At 36.9% G+C, this 19,459-nt stretch overlaps 1 protein-coding gene across 1 annotated transcript; it reads right to left on the bottom strand.

The window, feature by feature from the left end:
• Positions 1 to 13,066: 13,066 nt before the first annotated feature.
• Positions 13,067 to 16,772, bottom strand: mc1r (melanocortin 1 receptor). Its single transcript, XM_058992644.1, has one exon. It carries the CDS (start codon positions 16,761 to 16,763, stop codon positions 15,849 to 15,851), a length of 915 nt encoding a protein of 304 aa, XP_058848627.1. The 5' UTR covers positions 16,764 to 16,772; the 3' UTR covers positions 13,067 to 15,848.
• Between the last annotated feature and the right edge of the window lie 2,687 nt (positions 16,773 to 19,459).

The following is a 19,459-nucleotide window of genomic DNA, read 5'->3' as shown; positions in this document are numbered from 1 at the left end:
TAGAAGCTATAAAATATGCCTGGATAATGACAAGCAAATAGTATAGTCAATAGTATAAATGCGGCATTGAAATCAACCAAAACTAGGGACAATAACTTAACTGAAAAATAACATTTGGTGATTCAATATAGAGCGACACCCCAGCTAAAAATGATAGTCACTCAGCATAATGTTATTGTGCATATTCATTTATGCATTTCAGAAGTCTCAGTCCTCTGCAGCTGTCATCTTCCCCATATCGGTCACCAGTCGCTTCTGACACCACTGAATGCACTCAGAATTTCTGAGTGCATTCACACCACTTTCTGATACAGAGCTTCTACAAATTCTACAACCCACAAACTAACACATAGCTGCTCTATCAGTCACATGGTTCACTTCTAAATATAGTGTTGTGTATTAAAACAAAACAGCTAGAGGAAAAAATTCTAACTTCTGAAACTACAAAGCGGTGCCTTAATGAATGGCACAACAATTTCACAGGGCCCAAAATAAAATGTTATCAGTTTAGCCATGTCCTTATCTTTCTGTATCATGTAGAATGATCTTTTTCTCAAATATAATGGTGCCTTTATTAAACATGCCAAATGAGTGCAGAAACAGTAATGCAATTATGATTAAGAACACAACATGGAATAATAAAAAGATTTAAAAAGAAGTATTATGCAAAATAATCCCTAAGTGATTGCGAATTGTGTCCCTGTTATCTTCTGGGGAGGAGCAGTTAAAACAGAAGCCTTTCTTGTGTTATTTGTTGACATTTTATTTCATTGGTCAATGTAGCTGCTTACTAGGCATTTTCAGGCAATGTTCAATGGTAATCACCAGGCAAATACCACATACAAAGGAAAAATATCCATTAGATGTAGAATTATCAAAAAAAATAATTTTGCAATTTCACATCTAAATTGAATTATTTGTCAGTCTTCACATTAGGCAGTTTAAGGGCTTTTGGTAGTGGGCTCGGACTTATGACTAGTTCATATTTTGTTATAATATATACATATTCCATTTCGTTTTGTACAGTGCTGGAGGTTGCTTGAGGATACATTCAGCATTTATAATGTTTGGTTCCTCCCTATGTTATATAACAATAAAATTGTTTCAAAAGGCAAACAGGGAGAAAAATGACTCACCCACCCGGCCCCTGGTCCTCCGAGTCCTCACATGACCCAGGAAACAGCCCTCTCTTTATTGTTGGGGTGCTGCATAGAGATAAGAGAATCACACGCCTAGTTCCCAAAAATGTGCAGCCTGTGGGTCTGTCTTGATAATGTCATGGCAAGAACAAGAGGAGAACAAAAGCCAGTGTTTCGAAGGGAACTGGATTGTCTGTAAAAATGTAAATGAGGCACCTTGGGTCACCCCCCTCCATTAATATACAGTGGAAACAGGTCTATAGTCCTGAAAGAATATCAACTCTTTCAATCTGTTTTCATGATTATCTCAATTGGCATGGCAAAAAAATTACCTTTCAATATCTTAATTGAAAAATCCTTTTTCACCCCCCAGAGACATCCAGTAAAGCTGAAAAACACACCATAACTATAACATATATAACTAAAGCACCACTAGAGACAGCCATTGGCCACATAGACAAAAATCTGATCAAAAACATTTCATTCTGTGTGTACAATTACGTGGGTCAGCCATATAAAGACGTGATATCTATAAAGGGGGCAAGGTTATAAAAACTTGAGGTTAACTCCACCCACCACCACCATTCTTATTGCAACGGGTAACTACTAGTAACATGATTTTTATAAAAGGGGACAAGTTAACCCATTGTTTTTATAAATTGTCGCCTTTTCTAGATATCACATCTTTATATACTGTAACTGAAGAATGTTGTCCACTTTTTGACTTTTTATTTCTCCTAACCTATTAACGGATGCAAGTAACATTTATATATGCATATGTGTCAATTTCTCTACAGAAACAGAAACGTAGAATGGCATTGCAAAAATTGGGATTGTTGTGGTGATATCTTAGTTTTCCTATAAAGTTCAGTCCTGTATAGAGAGTCGCAGTAGTTGCTCTGCCTCGTATTCTTACTTGGCTCTAGCATTACTCTCGATTTGATATGAGTCTGTACATCCTCAGATTAAATGTTAAATGTGAAAGTCTTACTGGTCTTTGAAGACTCTTTTTTTCTGGAAACAAAGAGCATTGTGAGATTTCTGTATTGTGAGATTTTTGTATTGTGTGATTTCTGTATTGTGAGATTTCTGTATTGTGAGATTTCTGTATTGTGGTATTTCTGTTCATGTTGGGCCGTTGATTTGGAAACAGATATTAACAGATAGATTTTTCAGTTCCAGGGAGACACCATAAGGGAGACACTATATACGGAATATATATATATATATATATATATATATATATATATATATATATATATAGTTATTCAGTTCCAAGAATAGAATCCAAACCTGTTTACAGGGACTTCAGGGAAAACACTCTTATCCATATATATTTAAGCGATAGTTTGTGTTTACAGTAGGACATTAGTATTACTACATTTCCTTTTTATCACAGCAGTATATCTTATGATTGGCTGTTCAAAGTTTGACTATGCTTAGAAAATAGTAAAGAGAAAAACTTTAAATCCATTTTTAGAGATACAATTTTGATACATGACTGGTATACCCTAGATGTATTTTACATATTTCAGATTTCTTTTCTGTCTGATCTGGCAGCTGTAACTTACCTTAATCAATACAAAGTAAATTACCAAACAGAAAAGGGACATTTTCTGAATAGGGACCAAGAACAGATGTGACTGCAGTGTACAATGCCTCTCACGTCACTCTCTTTCAGGTGGGTCAATTCAATAACTAAAGAGCTACAGTCAACAAAGTAAGGTTAAGAGTTCTGTGCACTCAGCGTCAAAAGAACGTTTGGTTTCATTGAATAGAAGAAAATTAAGAACAAGAGGAAACCGTTCTGCCCATCTTGTCCAGTTATTAGTAGCTGATTGATCTAAAAACTTTGTCAAGCTGGGCCTTAAAGAATCCCTGTGATTCAAAATCAGCAACATTGAAGTTTAGAATCAACAGAGGTCTTTTTAATTGTAAGCACTGTGCAAGCATGTATGCGAAAAACTTTTTTTCTTTATCCATAAATCAAAAATATATGGTAAAAGGTTTAGAGCATTTTAGAGTACCCGAGAATCCACCTAGATTGAGATTCAAATTTTTTATGGTAGTCCAGGGATAAACCCATGTAGGTTAGCGCCTACAGTTTAAATATTATGTCTGCTTGTTTGTTTTACCTTACAGCTTTCAAACCTGTAGAAAACAAAACAAAACAAAACAAAAAACGTTTGTTTATCTCCACAGTATTCTCGTTAGGAAACCCAAGCAGAACTGTTAGCAAGCCACAACATTTCCAAGACTGACTGGACAATATGTGTGGATGTTGTGTGGACATGGTGTCATGGTACCATAATGGATTACCAAATATCACTAGTATATCAAATATAATAGTACAACCATTATACCATCTTATCAATGGCTTACTTGATTAGCTGCCCTACATGGGTATTTTTTTAACATTCTATTTCTCTGATAGTCACGGTGTATTAAATTTTCAATGTAAGAATTATAACACTGAGCCTTAGGTCTAAAGATGTTTCTTGGCAATAAATGCTCCACCCTATGCTGTCTGATCTGTTCCAGTAGTGACTATAGTGTTCTGTATATCATCAAGCAAGGTACAACTGTACCCAGGCACACAAGAAGATTAAGTGCCACATTAAAAAAAATAATAATAAAAAAAAACAAGATGCTGATGTTTAAAAGCATCAAATAAAATAACTCTTGTGGTTCGTTGAAGAGCTCCGACATGCACTTTGCTGGTCTCTTGCTACTTCTGCAATATTCTCTGTGGACGTTCACAAACAAAATGGTGCAAACTTAGCGTGGTGCGTTGTGAACATGACCTAATGCTCTTCAACATTTAACACTGAATAAAAGGTGCTCAGAAGGCTAATGTTATACAAATTCACAAACGTAATACTTTTATCTCAGATTATTTTTATTTCTAACCCTGTTTTAAATCTTGTTTTTCTAGCTTACAGAAAACAAAGGGCCATTCTCTATGCCAAATTGATTCCCGTAACGTTTCTATCTTTTAGCAAAATCACATTTTCTACTTACTTTGTTTTTTTACGTGGTAAAGTGTCAGGAAACCATTTTACTCTGGTCTTGTGAGTCTAATAAACAGAGAGATCCATAGATAGAGTGGTTAGTCCTTAGAGTTTATAAATAACAGAGGCAAAACAAAGACAGCAGACATAGCTTTGGGATATTCAAAGCTGTAAATAGTTAGACTATTTAACTCCTTTATTGTTTGATTTGTAAACCATAGAGACAGGTCTCAGGATATATGCAACTGAAGCATGTATTGCAAGTATATTATGTGCTGGGAATCAGGCTTTTGTGTGTTATATACCAATTACAATTCTAAAACTAATAAGAAACAACTTAAAGTACATATCACACTAAAAAAATATCTGGTCGTTTGGCAATGCATGTATAGGTGCACAGTGGTATTTAAAACCCTTACTTTTGTAGTGGTCCTTTTGTGTATTATCCCATACATTCTAGCCTTAAACTCGAACCAACTTTGTGCTGTTCACACAGTAAATGTGATAGTCAACTCCTACAGCTATGGCAAAACGTTTTTGCAGCACCTAGAATTTAAGGTTTGAAACAAAAGGAATATATATATATATATATATATATATATATATATATATATATATATATATATATATATATATATATGAACAGATTGTAGATATTTTATTTCACATCATGTAATCAAAGAAACTCCAAAATGATATTGCAAAAATAAAGCCTTAATAGGTTGCTGTAAGACTCTAAAAATGGGAGCACCCTGGGCTTCCACTGTGTAGATCGGGGTGTTAAAGTCTTGTTCACGCTATTTGTCATGTATTTTCTTAAAAGCAAAAATAAGTTTATTTTGCTTTTCAATTTGAATCCCTTGTTGAGCATAAAGGAGAATTTTAGTAGTTATTTACAATTTATAAGATGAGGTTAGGGAAACATTCAATAGAATATAGGGAGGATAATGTACTTGAGTTTATGCATGGAAGGGTTTGGGATGTGTTCCAGTTAGTTTGTCTGTAGATACTCTTGGAGTTGGAAGTGTTTTTCATTGGATTAATCTGTAACCTGCTACCCAGGGTTTCTTACCACCCCCTCACATCTTTCACAGCCTTTATCCCAATCCATCCTCATCCTTAGCTACTGAAAAGCCAGAGCTTGAAAGCATGAGTTTAGGGAACTCTTATTCTGAAGGTTGTTGGGTTTGTGTCCAACTTTTTAAACTAATATTATTCTTATTATTTTGGAATGAAACCCATGTATAATAAAACTACCACCAGTACAGGAACACAACAAAACACTGTCAATGCCAAAACAAACAACAACAGCCTGCAGGTTTAAAGTTTTATGTGCAGTCAGGGAGAAATTTGAGGACGAGCAGAGTAACGCAAGTACTCTTAGAAAAACAATAGGCAACATGAATTTAGTTAGAAATGACCTCAGACACATGACCTCTGTGGGGTTAGGCAGTTCAGACTAGTGGCCCTTAGAAAGCAGAGGCTTTTGAGTGACAACAAATCATTCTTCTCCACACTCCAATAAAGCCAAGCGAGGTTCTACTCTGATTTTTTGTAATAATACGTGTAGCCCCCAACCCCAATTTCTTTTTGTAAAATAAAAATAAATACTGACGTTCATTGTTCCAGTGTTAATCTCAGCTCTTCTTCAGTTGTTACAAAATAAACACTGCTAGTTCTACAATTTCTGTCTGCGCATATAAGGCTGTAATTGTATCTCTGGTTTCTGGAGTTATTGATATATCACTCAAGCTTCATAAAAATACTAACAAATTAATCATGCAAATATCAAAATAACTTTGAACAATGAAAATGTATTACACAGGACTAAATATTTTGGTTATCTTTATAAAAAGAAAGGTTTTTAACAGTTACATTACTGTATCATTGGGTAAATGAAGAGTGAATCACAGCTCAGAAACTCGCTGTGTTGATCTCCCTCAGAGAAATAAGCAAAGATTTAACAGTTATAAGCAGCTGGACAGTAACTTTTTGTTAACTTCAAAGCCCCTACATTGTTACAAACTCCTAAATATCTCAGATTGCCTTGAGGGATAATTTGTCAGCCACATATGAGAGAGAGAGAGAGAGAGAGAGAGAGAGAGAGAGAGAGAGAGAGAGAGAGAGAGAGAGAGAGAGAGAGAGAGAGAGAGAGACCTTTTTTAACTTATTATCTTGGCACTACACAGTTTATGAAGTACCCCTTTGGGAAACTAAAGAAAATGGGTGTCAAACATCTCTTATAAATCTGAAAACTGCATAGTTATAGGCATTTATTTTTAAGGCCTGCTTTGATTTGTTAAATCAGGCCCATTATGCAAACCATTTCTGTCTGTTTTAACTACACAAGCAGAGAGTATTGGCTGTGGGTTCCAACTGGGGCATGTTTTGGGAAAGTCCAGTGACCTTCTGGTATGAAGTTTAAGTGATCACCCCTTCTATTTTGTCAAATTCTCTGAATATCTTTTTTTAAGCTTTCTGTATAAATCAATGTACCAACCACATTGCTGTTTCCTCTGTATTGGAATCTATATCAAACTATTCAAAGCTATAAGCCCTACTTTAAAACAAGTTAGTTAATACAAACCATGTTTTCCTGTCAAAGGCCTGGGTAGGGGCTTTCTCCATCAGCATTCACATCCAGAAAAGCATTTCTTCCTTGTATACAGCTTGTCACAACCTTTAACCCCCCCCCCCAATTCCAACCAGAGACAAACTAATTGAGAATTTATGTTTGAAATGAATACATCATTGGATGTCAGACGTACATGACTGTTGGCAATAGGACCCCCAGCTAAGATCAAGGACAGAAAATGTGCCATTTAAAGCCATTTCAAGGGAGGCCAGCAAGATAGCGATAACTTGATCAGTGGAATATTACAAGGCAGACTTACTGACAGCATGTTAGCATAAAGAAGGCATCAGATAAAATGTATTAGCTAGAACTAGAAACAGCTATAACAATTAAAATAGATCTAGCCTGGAAAGATCAGTTTAAAGTGAAAGTAGGAGACCTGTAAATAAGAAAAACTTGAACTTGAAAAAACTGGAATTAGGGCTCCCGAGTGGCGCATCCAGTAAAAGGCACTCCGCGTCGGGTGCAGGATGCACCTCATAGCCTGGAGGTCGCCGGTTCGAGTCCAGGCTATTCCACAGCCGACCGTGGACGGGAGCTCCCAGGGGGCAGCGCACAATTGGCCGAGTGCCGCCTGGGGGAGAGGGGGGGGGCTTAGGTCGGCCAGGGTGTCCTCGGCTCACCACGCACCAGTACAGCCCCTGTCACAGGGGCAGCTCCAAATTAGAGCCACAGTAGATCAATGGTATGTACAAAAAAGTAGAGAAAAACAAGGACATTACATAATTACGTAAGCGGAATTTAAAAGCAATATGTCACCAGGTAAGCAAAAAATGTGTTAGTATCATGGTAAAGTATATTAAAATGTGTTCCCATGATACATACATACATCTGTGATGTACAGACGAATGAAAGTACAGACAGAGAGACACCTCTATAAAGTACAGACAGTACTTTATGTGTCCTCCTACTAATTTTGGCTGCAGATTTCCACACCCAAGTTCCTTAATTGGATCGTCAAATCAGTGCTGCCCTGCCAGCACCATGTTTGTCCTTTATGTCATTGATGTTGCAGGCTTTTCTATTTTCTTTTGTTGAGCAGAGTGTAATTTTAATTGAACTAAATATGAGCAAAGCCTTAACTGACATGATCATTTTGTTCAGCTAATAATTCCATTCAATATACAGATCTCATATGTGCACATGTGGAAGGCATCAGCAGGGTCATGTGGATCTATGCATGAGACTGTATGCAAATAATTTCATTAGGCAAGGCAGCTGGTTGGTTAAAGACAGGCATTGCATGTATTGAGGACAATGTACTCTCGAGGTGAAGTGGTGCAAAACTAACTAAAAGTTAGGTGTGGAAGCTTTCTTTAACTTACAGTTGTGCCACATATCATTTAAAATTGCTGTTTGCTGTAACACATGCTTCTTTGAAAAGGGTACATTTGAGACCTGCCTAATGGAAGTGCATGACAGACAGGATTTTTGGTTTTATTTAATTAGCTATAACCACCAGCTACAATCAGGCACTGTGTGGTTTCATTACTTGAGGCAGATTTAAACACTGTGTACTGCATTCTGAAACAGCTCCCAGCAGGAAAAATATAATGTAAAGCACAGCCACCTCTATAAACAGTTTGAGCAGTGCAAAATGCAAGCAGCAGATGTGCCACAGTGATTTTATAAGATTCAAGTAAAACGAGAGGGGTAGTGTATAAGGCTGGCACTTTTAAACATGTAACCCCCCAATAAACGCTTAGAAAATCCATAAATTATAACTATAAACTATAAGCAGCTGGAAAGTCATTAATCTGCAGATTGTTTTTTTCTTATATTGAGTTGCACTCTCATACTGACTCAATGGCATTCAGGTTCATCGTCTATTTGGAACAGGAGACGCTGTAAGAAAATGGTAAGTGAAGTTAAATTCATTAAGAGCTGTTGTTGAGGTTTCCCAAGTGCTCCGTACTCCTTCAATAAAGTATCATTGTGCAAATAATTTTTCTTGTTTGTTTGTTTTTTTTATTATTTATTTATTTAGAATATCAGGTGTACATCATTGTACACCTGATATTCCCTTGGCCCTGGCAAGGAGGCTGTGGGATACTAAATAAACTAGCCAACACGAACATAATAAAGCCAGCAAACTTTTACATGCAAAAGGATATATTGACTTATCACTTATTGAGGTCAATGTAGCCAGTAGACTACACTGGTCATACCCAAAGTACTCTTATCATAATATAATATTGACCTTAAATAAAAAATAATCAAAGTTTTTTTGTTTATGTCATATTTATTTTTTTATAAAATAATTGTTGATTATGTTCCTCTTTTTCTCTGTGACTCCTCTTACTTCTGGGGGGGGGGCTCACTGAGGGGGAGAGTCATTTTTTTTTGCCCTTCTTTCCTCTCCCTCCCCTCTGACGCTTTTTTCGAAAGAGGGACTCTGGGGGTCCTGGGTGGATAGGGTTCTCTCTTGGTTCCCACATCCTCTTTTCTTCCTTGATGCCTTCCTCCACCTCAATCTCTCCTTCTACTTCTCCCTCCATCCCTTGTTCTTCCTTCACTACTTCCTCCCACTCACTTAGGTCAGTCTCCCTGTTCCAAGTTGGTGGAGTTGGATGACTTTCTGTGAGGGGAGGTAGAAACCACATTCTCTCCTTGTCCCTCCCCCTGATCTGCCTTATCCTTTGCGGTAAAGGAGGAAAGATTGGGGGCTGCAGTATTTCCTGATTCAACGAGGCCTCTGTGTTCCAGAGCTTCTTTCTTTTTTGTCTCCTTCTTCTTTTCCATTTTTGCTGTTCTTTTACTATGGTGGTTCCTCCTCCCTCCTTCCCCCTTTCTTCCTCCACCTCAATCACTCCTGCTTCTCCCTCCATCCTCTTTTCTTCCTCTGTAATATCTCCTTCTGCTCCTCCCTCCATCCTTTTTTCTTCCTCCACCTCAATCTCTCCTACTCCCCCCTCCACCCCCTTGTCTCCCCCCACTCTGCTCATGCATTTGTCTTCATCCATTCCTATATCCTTCCACTTTTCTTCCTCCTCTCCCTTTATTCCAGTCTCTCTCTTTCCAGTTTTTTCTTTTCTCCATCGTTCTTCTTTCACTATTCTCTCATCATTTTTCTTTTTTTCTCCATCTCCCTTCCAATCTTTAACTCTCCCTCTACAGGTCCTCTCTCTTCCCCTACCTTTTTCCCTCATTATACCTCCACAATCTTTCTCTCGACTCCTTATCATTTTTCTCCCGTTCCTGCAGTCCAATCCAGCACACCCCCAGGACTCTTTCATGATACAGCACAGTATTTTTCTCATGGTTGCCTTGTCTGTGTCTGAATAAACACGGCCAGAAAAGCAGCTTGAACATTCTTTTGCATCTTTGATTACATTACCGAAATTGTGACCTCATCTTTGACAAACAATATGCTCATGATGACATCATAGGCAATGCACGTGACATCACTCCTTTGGCAACAATACAAGCAGTTTTAAACAGACTAAATTTCATGAAGAAAATATAGTTTCCCTTGTATTCTAAGAAACAAAACAATTTAGACTACAGGACTGTATTACTATCAGTAATATTACATAACCACCCACAGACATTTTATTAATACTAGGACTGAAAAAATGTATTGTATTTAAACATCATTATTCCATGTTACCATGGTAATAGAATGCTTTATTGCCATAAATATATACTAATATTGATATGCACGTACAGGTGAAAATGTATGCCTTTAAGACTTAGAAGACATTGAAAAAGACTTCTAGTAAAATAATGTGTCATTGACTTTAAGTTTTGTATAGTATTTTTAAAATTCATGTATAATTGAATTGGTTTTATTTTTATGTTGTGAAATGTGTACAGTACATCAAGACAATCTACAAGCTGTTACAGGAATGGGAAAGCTTGCAAAAAAACAGCACTAGAAAACACAATTCTGCTGATCATGATGGGTTGAGCCCGCAGATGTGTGCAATGCACTGTGAGAAGCAACAGGCATGCGACAGGGGCCAGAATCACTGAAACCTTCAACACTAGACAAGACATACTCGTTTCCTCTTGAACATCATGGACATCATAAATCCCTGATTCAGTGTTTCAAAGCAGCGATGTTAGTTGATAATGAATGGTAACTCAGGACTATGTATCCAAGAGAAGAAAGCCGGAGCAAGGAAAAAACAGAAAGTTACAGGCATCTACATGATTTTTTCTCAAGGCTGAGACAAATTAAATAAACGAGGAATGCACGCACACCAGAGGCGATTTGTATCCAGTGACCTAATTAGAAAAACAAATGTGTGGCAGAGAAAGGGAACTGACAAATGGCCCAAATGGTTCTGTGTAGTGGCTGGTGTGGTATGCATTGATTTGTGGGCCATTAAGGTTCTTCACAAAATGTGCATTTTTGGGCTCAGGGTCCATGGTCACCAAAGCCAGGTCTTGAGGGAGGTTTCCAGCTGTCATTGATTTAGGGACCATTACATAAAAGTTTATAACTTTGGTTCGGGAGATAGGATTGCCCCCACACTCATTACGACATCTACTACCAAACAGGAGATTATAAATAAACCAGACACTTACTCCTCCTCATGCGCAATTGATTCATATACCTCCCCCAGTCGGGGGTCTCTCGTCTCGTCCAGCCAGTCAGCCAGCCGGTGGGCCCTCAAACCAAGCAGGTTTGAGGCCAAATGACTCGTCTGCATCGCACTCCACAATCATCAGTAAAAATATTACTATTCTCAAATTCTCTGTCTCAGGGGTTTGTCCAGAACTACTGAAATACCTTTCAGCATGATTTCATGCTTAGAATACAGCTTTCTCACCCACATACTTTCTTATGCCCATCACTTTAAGATTATTAAAATAACTAAATAAATAGGTCCTAACAAGATGCTTGTTTACGGCTTCACGAAAAGAAAGGCACCCTGGAGCAAGACAATGCTACTGTATCTTTTGTTGATGAGCTATCCACATGATTTTTTTTTGACGAAATTGTACAGAAAGGGATATTTAATGAAAGACAAAAACAACACTCACTCACATCAACCGCTCTGGGGTAAATGGTTCATATCAACACATTACCTCTTCGTCATGTGTCTTCTGTGAGAAATTGCTTTTTGTCAGTCCTGTCTCACATGTTCACACACCATGAAGGGTCATTTTTTTTTTATTTTTTTTTTACAAAGAAGTCGGATTAGTTGAAGCAGTAGAACCAAAAGAAAGTCATTTTCCCAGGTATGTGATGGTAAATAGCAACACCATCTTGTAATGCACCCATAGTTAAATGTTATTAGTAGATCAAAAATGCTATTTTACAATGGAATCAAGCTGTATAAGCCACATTTATAACATGATGCGGAAAGTAACAGGGGTATACTGTACCTGTTTGGTGCACAGAATTGCAAGAAGTTTTCACTGAGGGAGGAAAGTAGTGATAAAGACTTGTAGCAATGTCCTCAGCCTGGATGAAAAGGTCTAACCTGAATAACAGTGAAGTCTGAAAAACCAATGTGCTTCATGTATCCTGTTAACCTATGTAAAATACATCACGTAAGCATGTGAAGAACAAGAATTGCTTTAGCTAACCTCAGATCAACAGGGTAAAGAGTTTCAATTCCATTTCTTTGTTACATTTCCTTAACTATTTCATATTGTTTGTACTCCGTCTGAGTGGTAGAATAATGACAATAACTCAATATTGGAGAAAAAGAACCCAGAACTACAAAAAATTAAAAATAAAATAAATAAAAAAAACATTCGGTTTCTCTTTTTTTTTTTTATCAATGTGGAATACACCAACATTGTTCTGGGAACCTCAGCTTTAGAAAATATTACTAAACAAGTGGATTTTAAAACAGATAAACAGTTTCAGGAGTTGATGGGCTTGATGTTCTCCGCTTCTGAGGTCTTAATCCTGTGACTGTTAATCACGAGTCACGAGGCCACTAAAGATCATTTCCATGGGTCTTTATCTCAAATTATAGCTCGCTGCACTATCTTTGGCACATACTTTCCTAAAAATACTGAATTCTCATGAGTGGCAAAACCACTCTGTAGTCACTTGACAAAATGTTTCCTAATTGTTTTTTTTTTTTTTTATGGTACAACCGATCCCCAGTTTTAATTACATTTAAGCATTTATTCAATTAAATGGCTATAAAAATCACAAAATAATTACCAGCTAGAGATCTTGTTACCAGAGGCTGGAATCCCTGTGGACCAAAACAGGGCCCAGCTCAGCCTTGTTAGTGTCAAAACCGGGTCCTAATCTCTGTCAGGTATAATTTCTTTAATATATTTTGCACTTTTTTCTTGACATGGTTTATTATTAATATAAAAACAAAATTACACCATTTTACATTTTACAATATTGCACACAAGGCACGATAGTTTGCATTTAGCCTTTACTGATGTTCCATAAATCACACTTTTTACTGCCTAGGCCAGGGGTGTCAGACTCCATCATCGATGGCCGCAGGGTCTTCTGGTTTTCATTCCAACTTAAGCTCTCAATTAACATAATTGATCTAATTATTTGTTCAATTTGACATATTTAATATTTTTCAAGGTCTTTTACAGTTGATGGTTTTAAAAATGCACTTGATTGAAGGTACACTACCTATGAAACATTTTGAGGCCTGAACAGAAGTGTTAAATGTGTCCAGTTAATCAAATAATTAGACCAATTAAGTAATTAAAACAAAGAAAGCATCTTAGTCAATAATCAGTAATACAAACACTGGTTTAAAACCTTAATTCACTTTGAAACAAAAGCTTTAAGCTAACAATGTTTGAATCTGTTACCAACGTATGACTACTCTGAACATAATCTTCTTTAGAATACCTATCCATAAAAAATGAAGTATGCATTGTTAATAACATTTGCTCTTGAAAAGTAATGAGTATATAAAGGAATAATAACTGCTAATTATAGAATAATCCAGTTTTTTTAAAAATATATAACACTTGTTATAACATATGTAACTAAATATATACATAAATACAATTTCCATCTGAGCTTTCTTTTAGTACCAAAGCTCCAAATACTTGTTCATGTCTCATATTTGGTAATTGATGCTAATTGGGGAATGGCCACACCTGTGATTCCTGCCAACCTTACATTCTCACACACCCACTATTTACAGCAGCAGGGCAGAAGCCCTGCCACACAGCGCAATGACAACTATGTGAATATACAGTAGTATTTGACTTGATAAAGAACATTTTGAAAAACATCACAATATTGTAAAAAAAAAAAAAAAGCAGTTGCCATCTCTGTTGTTATCGCTATCAGAATAATCACCCACACTTCTAGGTGAACTTAATTGATTCACATTATAGTTCTGTTAGCAAATTAGAAATCTCCTAAGTAAATAAAACAAGTAGTAATACTCAAGTTGTACATGTGCCACTGAGTAGAAGCTATTTAATAAAGGAATTATTGAGACAACCTAATAAATCCATTATGAAATGGGAAATATAGTAAAAGTGGTTGATTATATATCCAAGCAGGAATGTCGACTAATACTTAAAGCAGGTGTCTCCAACCCTGGTCCTGGAGAGCCCCTATCCAGCAGGTTTCATTGGTGTCTTTACATCATCAGTGGCTAAAGATCTGGAACACCTGTTAATCTTGACTAATTAAGCCAATAATTGGTTCAATTAAGTAACTGAGAGATCGATTGAAACGAAATCCAGAAGACCCTGTAGCTCTCCAGGACCTGGGTTGGAGACTTTGTTGACTGACCATAGAATCTTCCCACGATTATAATTTTCTGCTATCTGTTAATTAAGTTAAATCTTCTTTCCTATTATTTTATTGGAAACACTCAGATTCTCTTTTCAATATGTTCCCAATTGAAAATGGGAACATAAAGTGTGTATCTTATAAATAACTTATTGTAGTTTTCTTAGTTTTTGTTTTAATGAGTTATAGGCAAAAGTGGTGGAATATCAGTGACAGTTTACATTTTCATGTAATTTATCTTTTAAATACAGCTTGCATAGGTGAAACAAATCTTTTTAATTGTGCTTTTGTAAGAGGCCATAAATTGCCTCAAAAAATATATATATATACTGTATATATATAGCATAATCAACAAGTACAGAGAAACACCATGTGTAATTGACAAACCCAGGACTGGAAGACCCAAAAAGCTGTCTAACAAGGATGAGCAATACTTGAAAATAATATCCTTAAGAAATAGAAAGAAGACAAGCATTGAATTGACAACAGGACTGACAGAAGGCACAGGTGTTGTTGTCCATCAAATCAACAGTACAAAGGTCACTCTTGAAATCTGGACTTAAAGAATGTGCTGCAATAAGAATACCTCTGTTAAGAAAGGGGAACAAGACTAAAAGGCTCAAATATGCACATGAACACAGAAATGCTTTGGACTGTTGATGGATGGACAACGACACCTGTGCCTTCAAAAGGGAATGACAGAAACAAAAGTTAGACTGAGAAGTTGTTTATAGTTTGAACAACACCAGTACTGTATTTACTGTAGAAATATTGCTTGAATCACTAGTATAGGGAATTGGGGGACATGCTGTAGGAGCGTTATATTCGAGGAGCGTTATAATCGAGAGGCTTATTGCGAGGGAGCACTGTATATAAAAAGCTGATATTAATATTATAGACATCTAATCTTCAACTGAACCTAATAACGCCACTGAAATGTTTTACATAGTGAATGAAAATGTATGTAATAAAGGGAATAAAGGGACATTTTATTAATACTATAGCAGTGCATTACACACACACCAATACAATATTTATGTATAACGTTCTACAGTAGAAATATTTGCCTTAGTGCTTTGCATGTATCGCACTGCCGTCCGTTAAAGGCACACTACACCCAGGTGTTATTCATGCTGTTTGTTTTTTTTTTTTTTTTTTTTTTTTTAATCACATCCCTGAAACACAAATCAGCTATGCCTTTAGGTGTTTTATAACAGAAATACATTTCTTATTTCCTTAGTGTTTGCTATCAAGCAAAGCATAAGAAACAGTGCAAACCAACAAGAGCAAAGCATAAACTACCAGGAGCAAAGCATAAACTACCAGGAGCAAAGCATAAACTACCAGGAGCAAAGCATAAACTACCAGGAGCAAAGTAGCAACTCCTTAAGCGTCTTTCGAAGTTCTTGACTTCTGAAGGCATAGATAATGGGGTCTATAAATGAGTTGCAGATTATCAGTATTAGAAACAGGTTGAAGTGGTTGAAAAAGCAGAGGCAGTGTGGGTTCTTGGGGCAGGTGACAATCAGGGTTAGGTGAAGGAAGAAGGGACCCCAGCATATGAGGAATACCCCCAGCAAAATGAGCAGGGTGACAGCCCCCTTCATGCTGGTGGCCTGGTTTTGGCGCCGGTTCTTGTAGAAGGCAGTGATGCGCTTGGCATGGAGGTGGGCGAGGGTGAACATGTGGAGGTACATGGTTGCTATCAAGATGAGCATGAACAAGAAGAAAGTGATGAGGCAGATGATGACGGCGTTGTTCTTGTAGTAGGTGATAAAAAGTGTGCTGGAGAGCGTGCTGGCCACCCAGATGGCTATAATGATGGCCACAGCCCGCTGAGTGGTCATGATACTGTGGTACCGCAAGGCGTAGAATATTGTGATGTAACGGTCTGCTGTGATGGCACCCAGGAACGAGAGAGAGGACACCACAGAGCTGCAGATCATCATATCAATGATGTCGTCCATGTTTTGGATGATGTTGAAAGTGACCACCAGGACCCCTTGATCTATCAGCAGCATGAACATGGTTTCCACCACATTGCTGACGCTCACCAGCATGTCCGACACGGCAAGGCAACAGATAAAATAGTACATCGGAGAATGCAGGTTCCTGTTTTTAATAATGGCTAACACCACCAAAATGTTCTCCAGGAGACTCAGAAGCCCAATAGTCAAAAAGAGTTCATGGGGAATAATGATTTTGTTGCATACCAAAGTTGTTGTGTTGCTGTAGGAAGCATTGTCTGAGTTGTTCTCAGAAACAACATGTTTCATCACTAAAGGATTAAATGTAGTGAAGTTCATTTTGTTAAAGCTGACTGAAAAACAAGAATGGCCTCTTCAAGCAGGTTCTCTGTTCTGATATGTCTTCTGCTGAAGATTGGTAAAATAAAATACAAGTTAGTTTCTTTATAATGGGCTAAATCACAAAATCCAATTGATAAAAATGAAGATTTGTTGGAGAGAATTGGCCAGGGAGAGAGGGAGAGAGACAGGGGGTCCGGATAATGGTACATGTCATTCCATTAAAGCAGGGTCCCCCTTGGGAGAATGTCCTATTTTACAGTACATTTTCCTGCTTAGGAAATACCAGTACTGAAAATTGCTGGAGCATTATGGATCTGTTCTATTCCTATCAAGGAGGCAGTTATATAATGGACATTTTGGACAGCTTAATATTAGAACGGTTTATTCCGAGCCAGGGCATTACCAAAACAAAAATGCTCATCATCACAGCATGATTTTTGAGAGAAACCCATAATAAATACATCATGCTTTAATAATTAATATAAATAATTACTTAGAGCAGGGGTTTTCAACCGGGGGTATGCAAACCCCTGGGGGTACTTGTAAAGGTCATAGGTCAGAAATGCACAAATAAAAATGAAAGTAAGAGAAAATAATGATCTTGAATTTTTTAACGGCATTATATATTCTCTAAACCACGATTATTACGTTAACTGCTAATGAAAAAAATAAAATAAATCTATCACGTCCACATTTTCCACCTGTACGCATGCGCAATTTCGATTGCGTGAATTTCCACTCTGGTGATAGAGGTGAAGCAGGCACCTGGCGATTGTACCTGGAGAGCGCTCTGTGATGCTCATGATCTTTGCTGTTTTCAACTTGCCGTATCAGTGAAGCACAGTGTTTCTGCGTTTTTTAGAAGTATAAGTGCTCTGGTAAACATAAATAGTCATCACAATACTCATACTTTAACGAGTTTTGTTTATTACCGCGGCTCAATTTTATTAACAGCAATAGCGGCTGGTTGAATATGTGTTCGGTGTTTGATACATTTCTTACTTGCAATAGAAAAACGAAGGAAAACACAAAAGTCAGAAAGTGCAAAGCGACATAGTTATACAGAGTCCCTATGGATGATTTTTAGCCTAGTAATTAAGTATAGTTTAACGGCACACATAATTATGCTGAGGTGGGAAGTAATAGTAACGTGATACACATTTACAATGCAGACTATTTTTTTTTTTTTTGGTATTATTTATGTTGACTTTTCCCAATAGAAAGCGAAAGATTCCTAAATTCTTTGCATCCAAGTTTTAAGAATGAAGCCTACTGTTTGGTTTTCTCAGACTGTTGTGTAAAATTATATATTAAATAAACTGGAGAAAAAAGAAATGTGTTAACCAGATTAATCTGCATTTTATTGCATCTGTGGTACCATTAAGTGAGCGAAAATTGCAGTGAACTTTAGCTGAAACCTCTCGACAGAAGGGGTACAGTTTAAAAAAAAAGGTTGAAAACCCCTGACTTAGAGTAATAAAGATTGAATATGTTTCATTTTAATTTATTATAATAAATTATATTATCCATGTAATAATAACTGAATGTTAACTTATTGAACCAAATAAACATCCACTGCTGGAGGTGTTTAACTGTATCAACACATAAATATAAAGTTACAAAGAATACAGAATTTTTACAGAGACAGTGCATCTGTACATGGCATGCAATCTACAAAACAATGAGCATTTAAAACTGATATAGGTGGTGGTCTACGAGTAATACAGAAATAAAACTTACCAGTTAAACAAAATTTTGCAGCACATGTGGATATGTGTAAATTATGATCCTCAGCACTTCTATTGCAAGCCTTCCTTCGGCACTTATCCTAGAGAATTGCAGATTCCTTTTGACTTGCATTTATTTATTTATTTTCCAAATGATAAAAGGAATCACATCAAGTTCTTAGAGAAGAAATAAAGTCAAGGGAACTGTTTAAACATTTACATTTGAAAAAATGCATTCATTGAGTTTATTCAGCCAAACCAGGTTCAACAAGACTAGAAACAGTTCTCCGGTCAAAGTTGCTCTTTATACAATGGACCTTGTTTTTGATGCTGAATGATTTCACTTTTCACTCACTTTGCAGATGCTTCCTTTTTCGGTTTTCTTATTTTGGGTTCTAGAATCGTTGAGATAATTCTTCTGAAGCAGCCGGTGGCTTGATTTGAAACTTTGCAGCAGGCAGCTGTGTAAATGATTTAATTCCAAGAAAATCAACTAAAAATGGTTCCTTTGTAATAGAGTGATATTTCGCTCTGATTTTAAGGTTTATATTCCCTCCTTTAACTCCTCCTATGAGCAGGATAACCAACCGCATGATAGACTTCCAAACCGCTGTATGCCTCAGCAAGTGTCACTGAAGCACACATTCACACCCAGTGTCTAAATATGTCTTCAAGATTTATGACAGGGAAAGCACACAGCAATGAGGTATTTAACAATGTTAATTTCTTGTGTATTGTTTTATGGCTGCTTTAACATACTGCTTGAGATCGACTGGATTATCTCTCACTCTCTAAACCATTTTAAAGGAATACTTTAGCCTCTGCATTTAATCTTTGTTCTGTGTACTATCACATGAAATGTGTTCTTATTCATAATGTTTAATAAAGGCACCAGCATATTTTACAGTCTCTGAGAAAGATGAGCCAGATGGAAGT

Source organism: Acipenser ruthenus, chromosome 19, assembly GCF_902713425.1.
Source record: "Acipenser ruthenus chromosome 19, fAciRut3.2 maternal haplotype, whole genome shotgun sequence".
Lineage (NCBI taxonomy): Eukaryota > Metazoa > Chordata > Actinopteri > Acipenseriformes > Acipenseridae > Acipenser > Acipenser ruthenus.
This window is presented reverse-complemented; position numbering and strand designations above follow the sequence as displayed.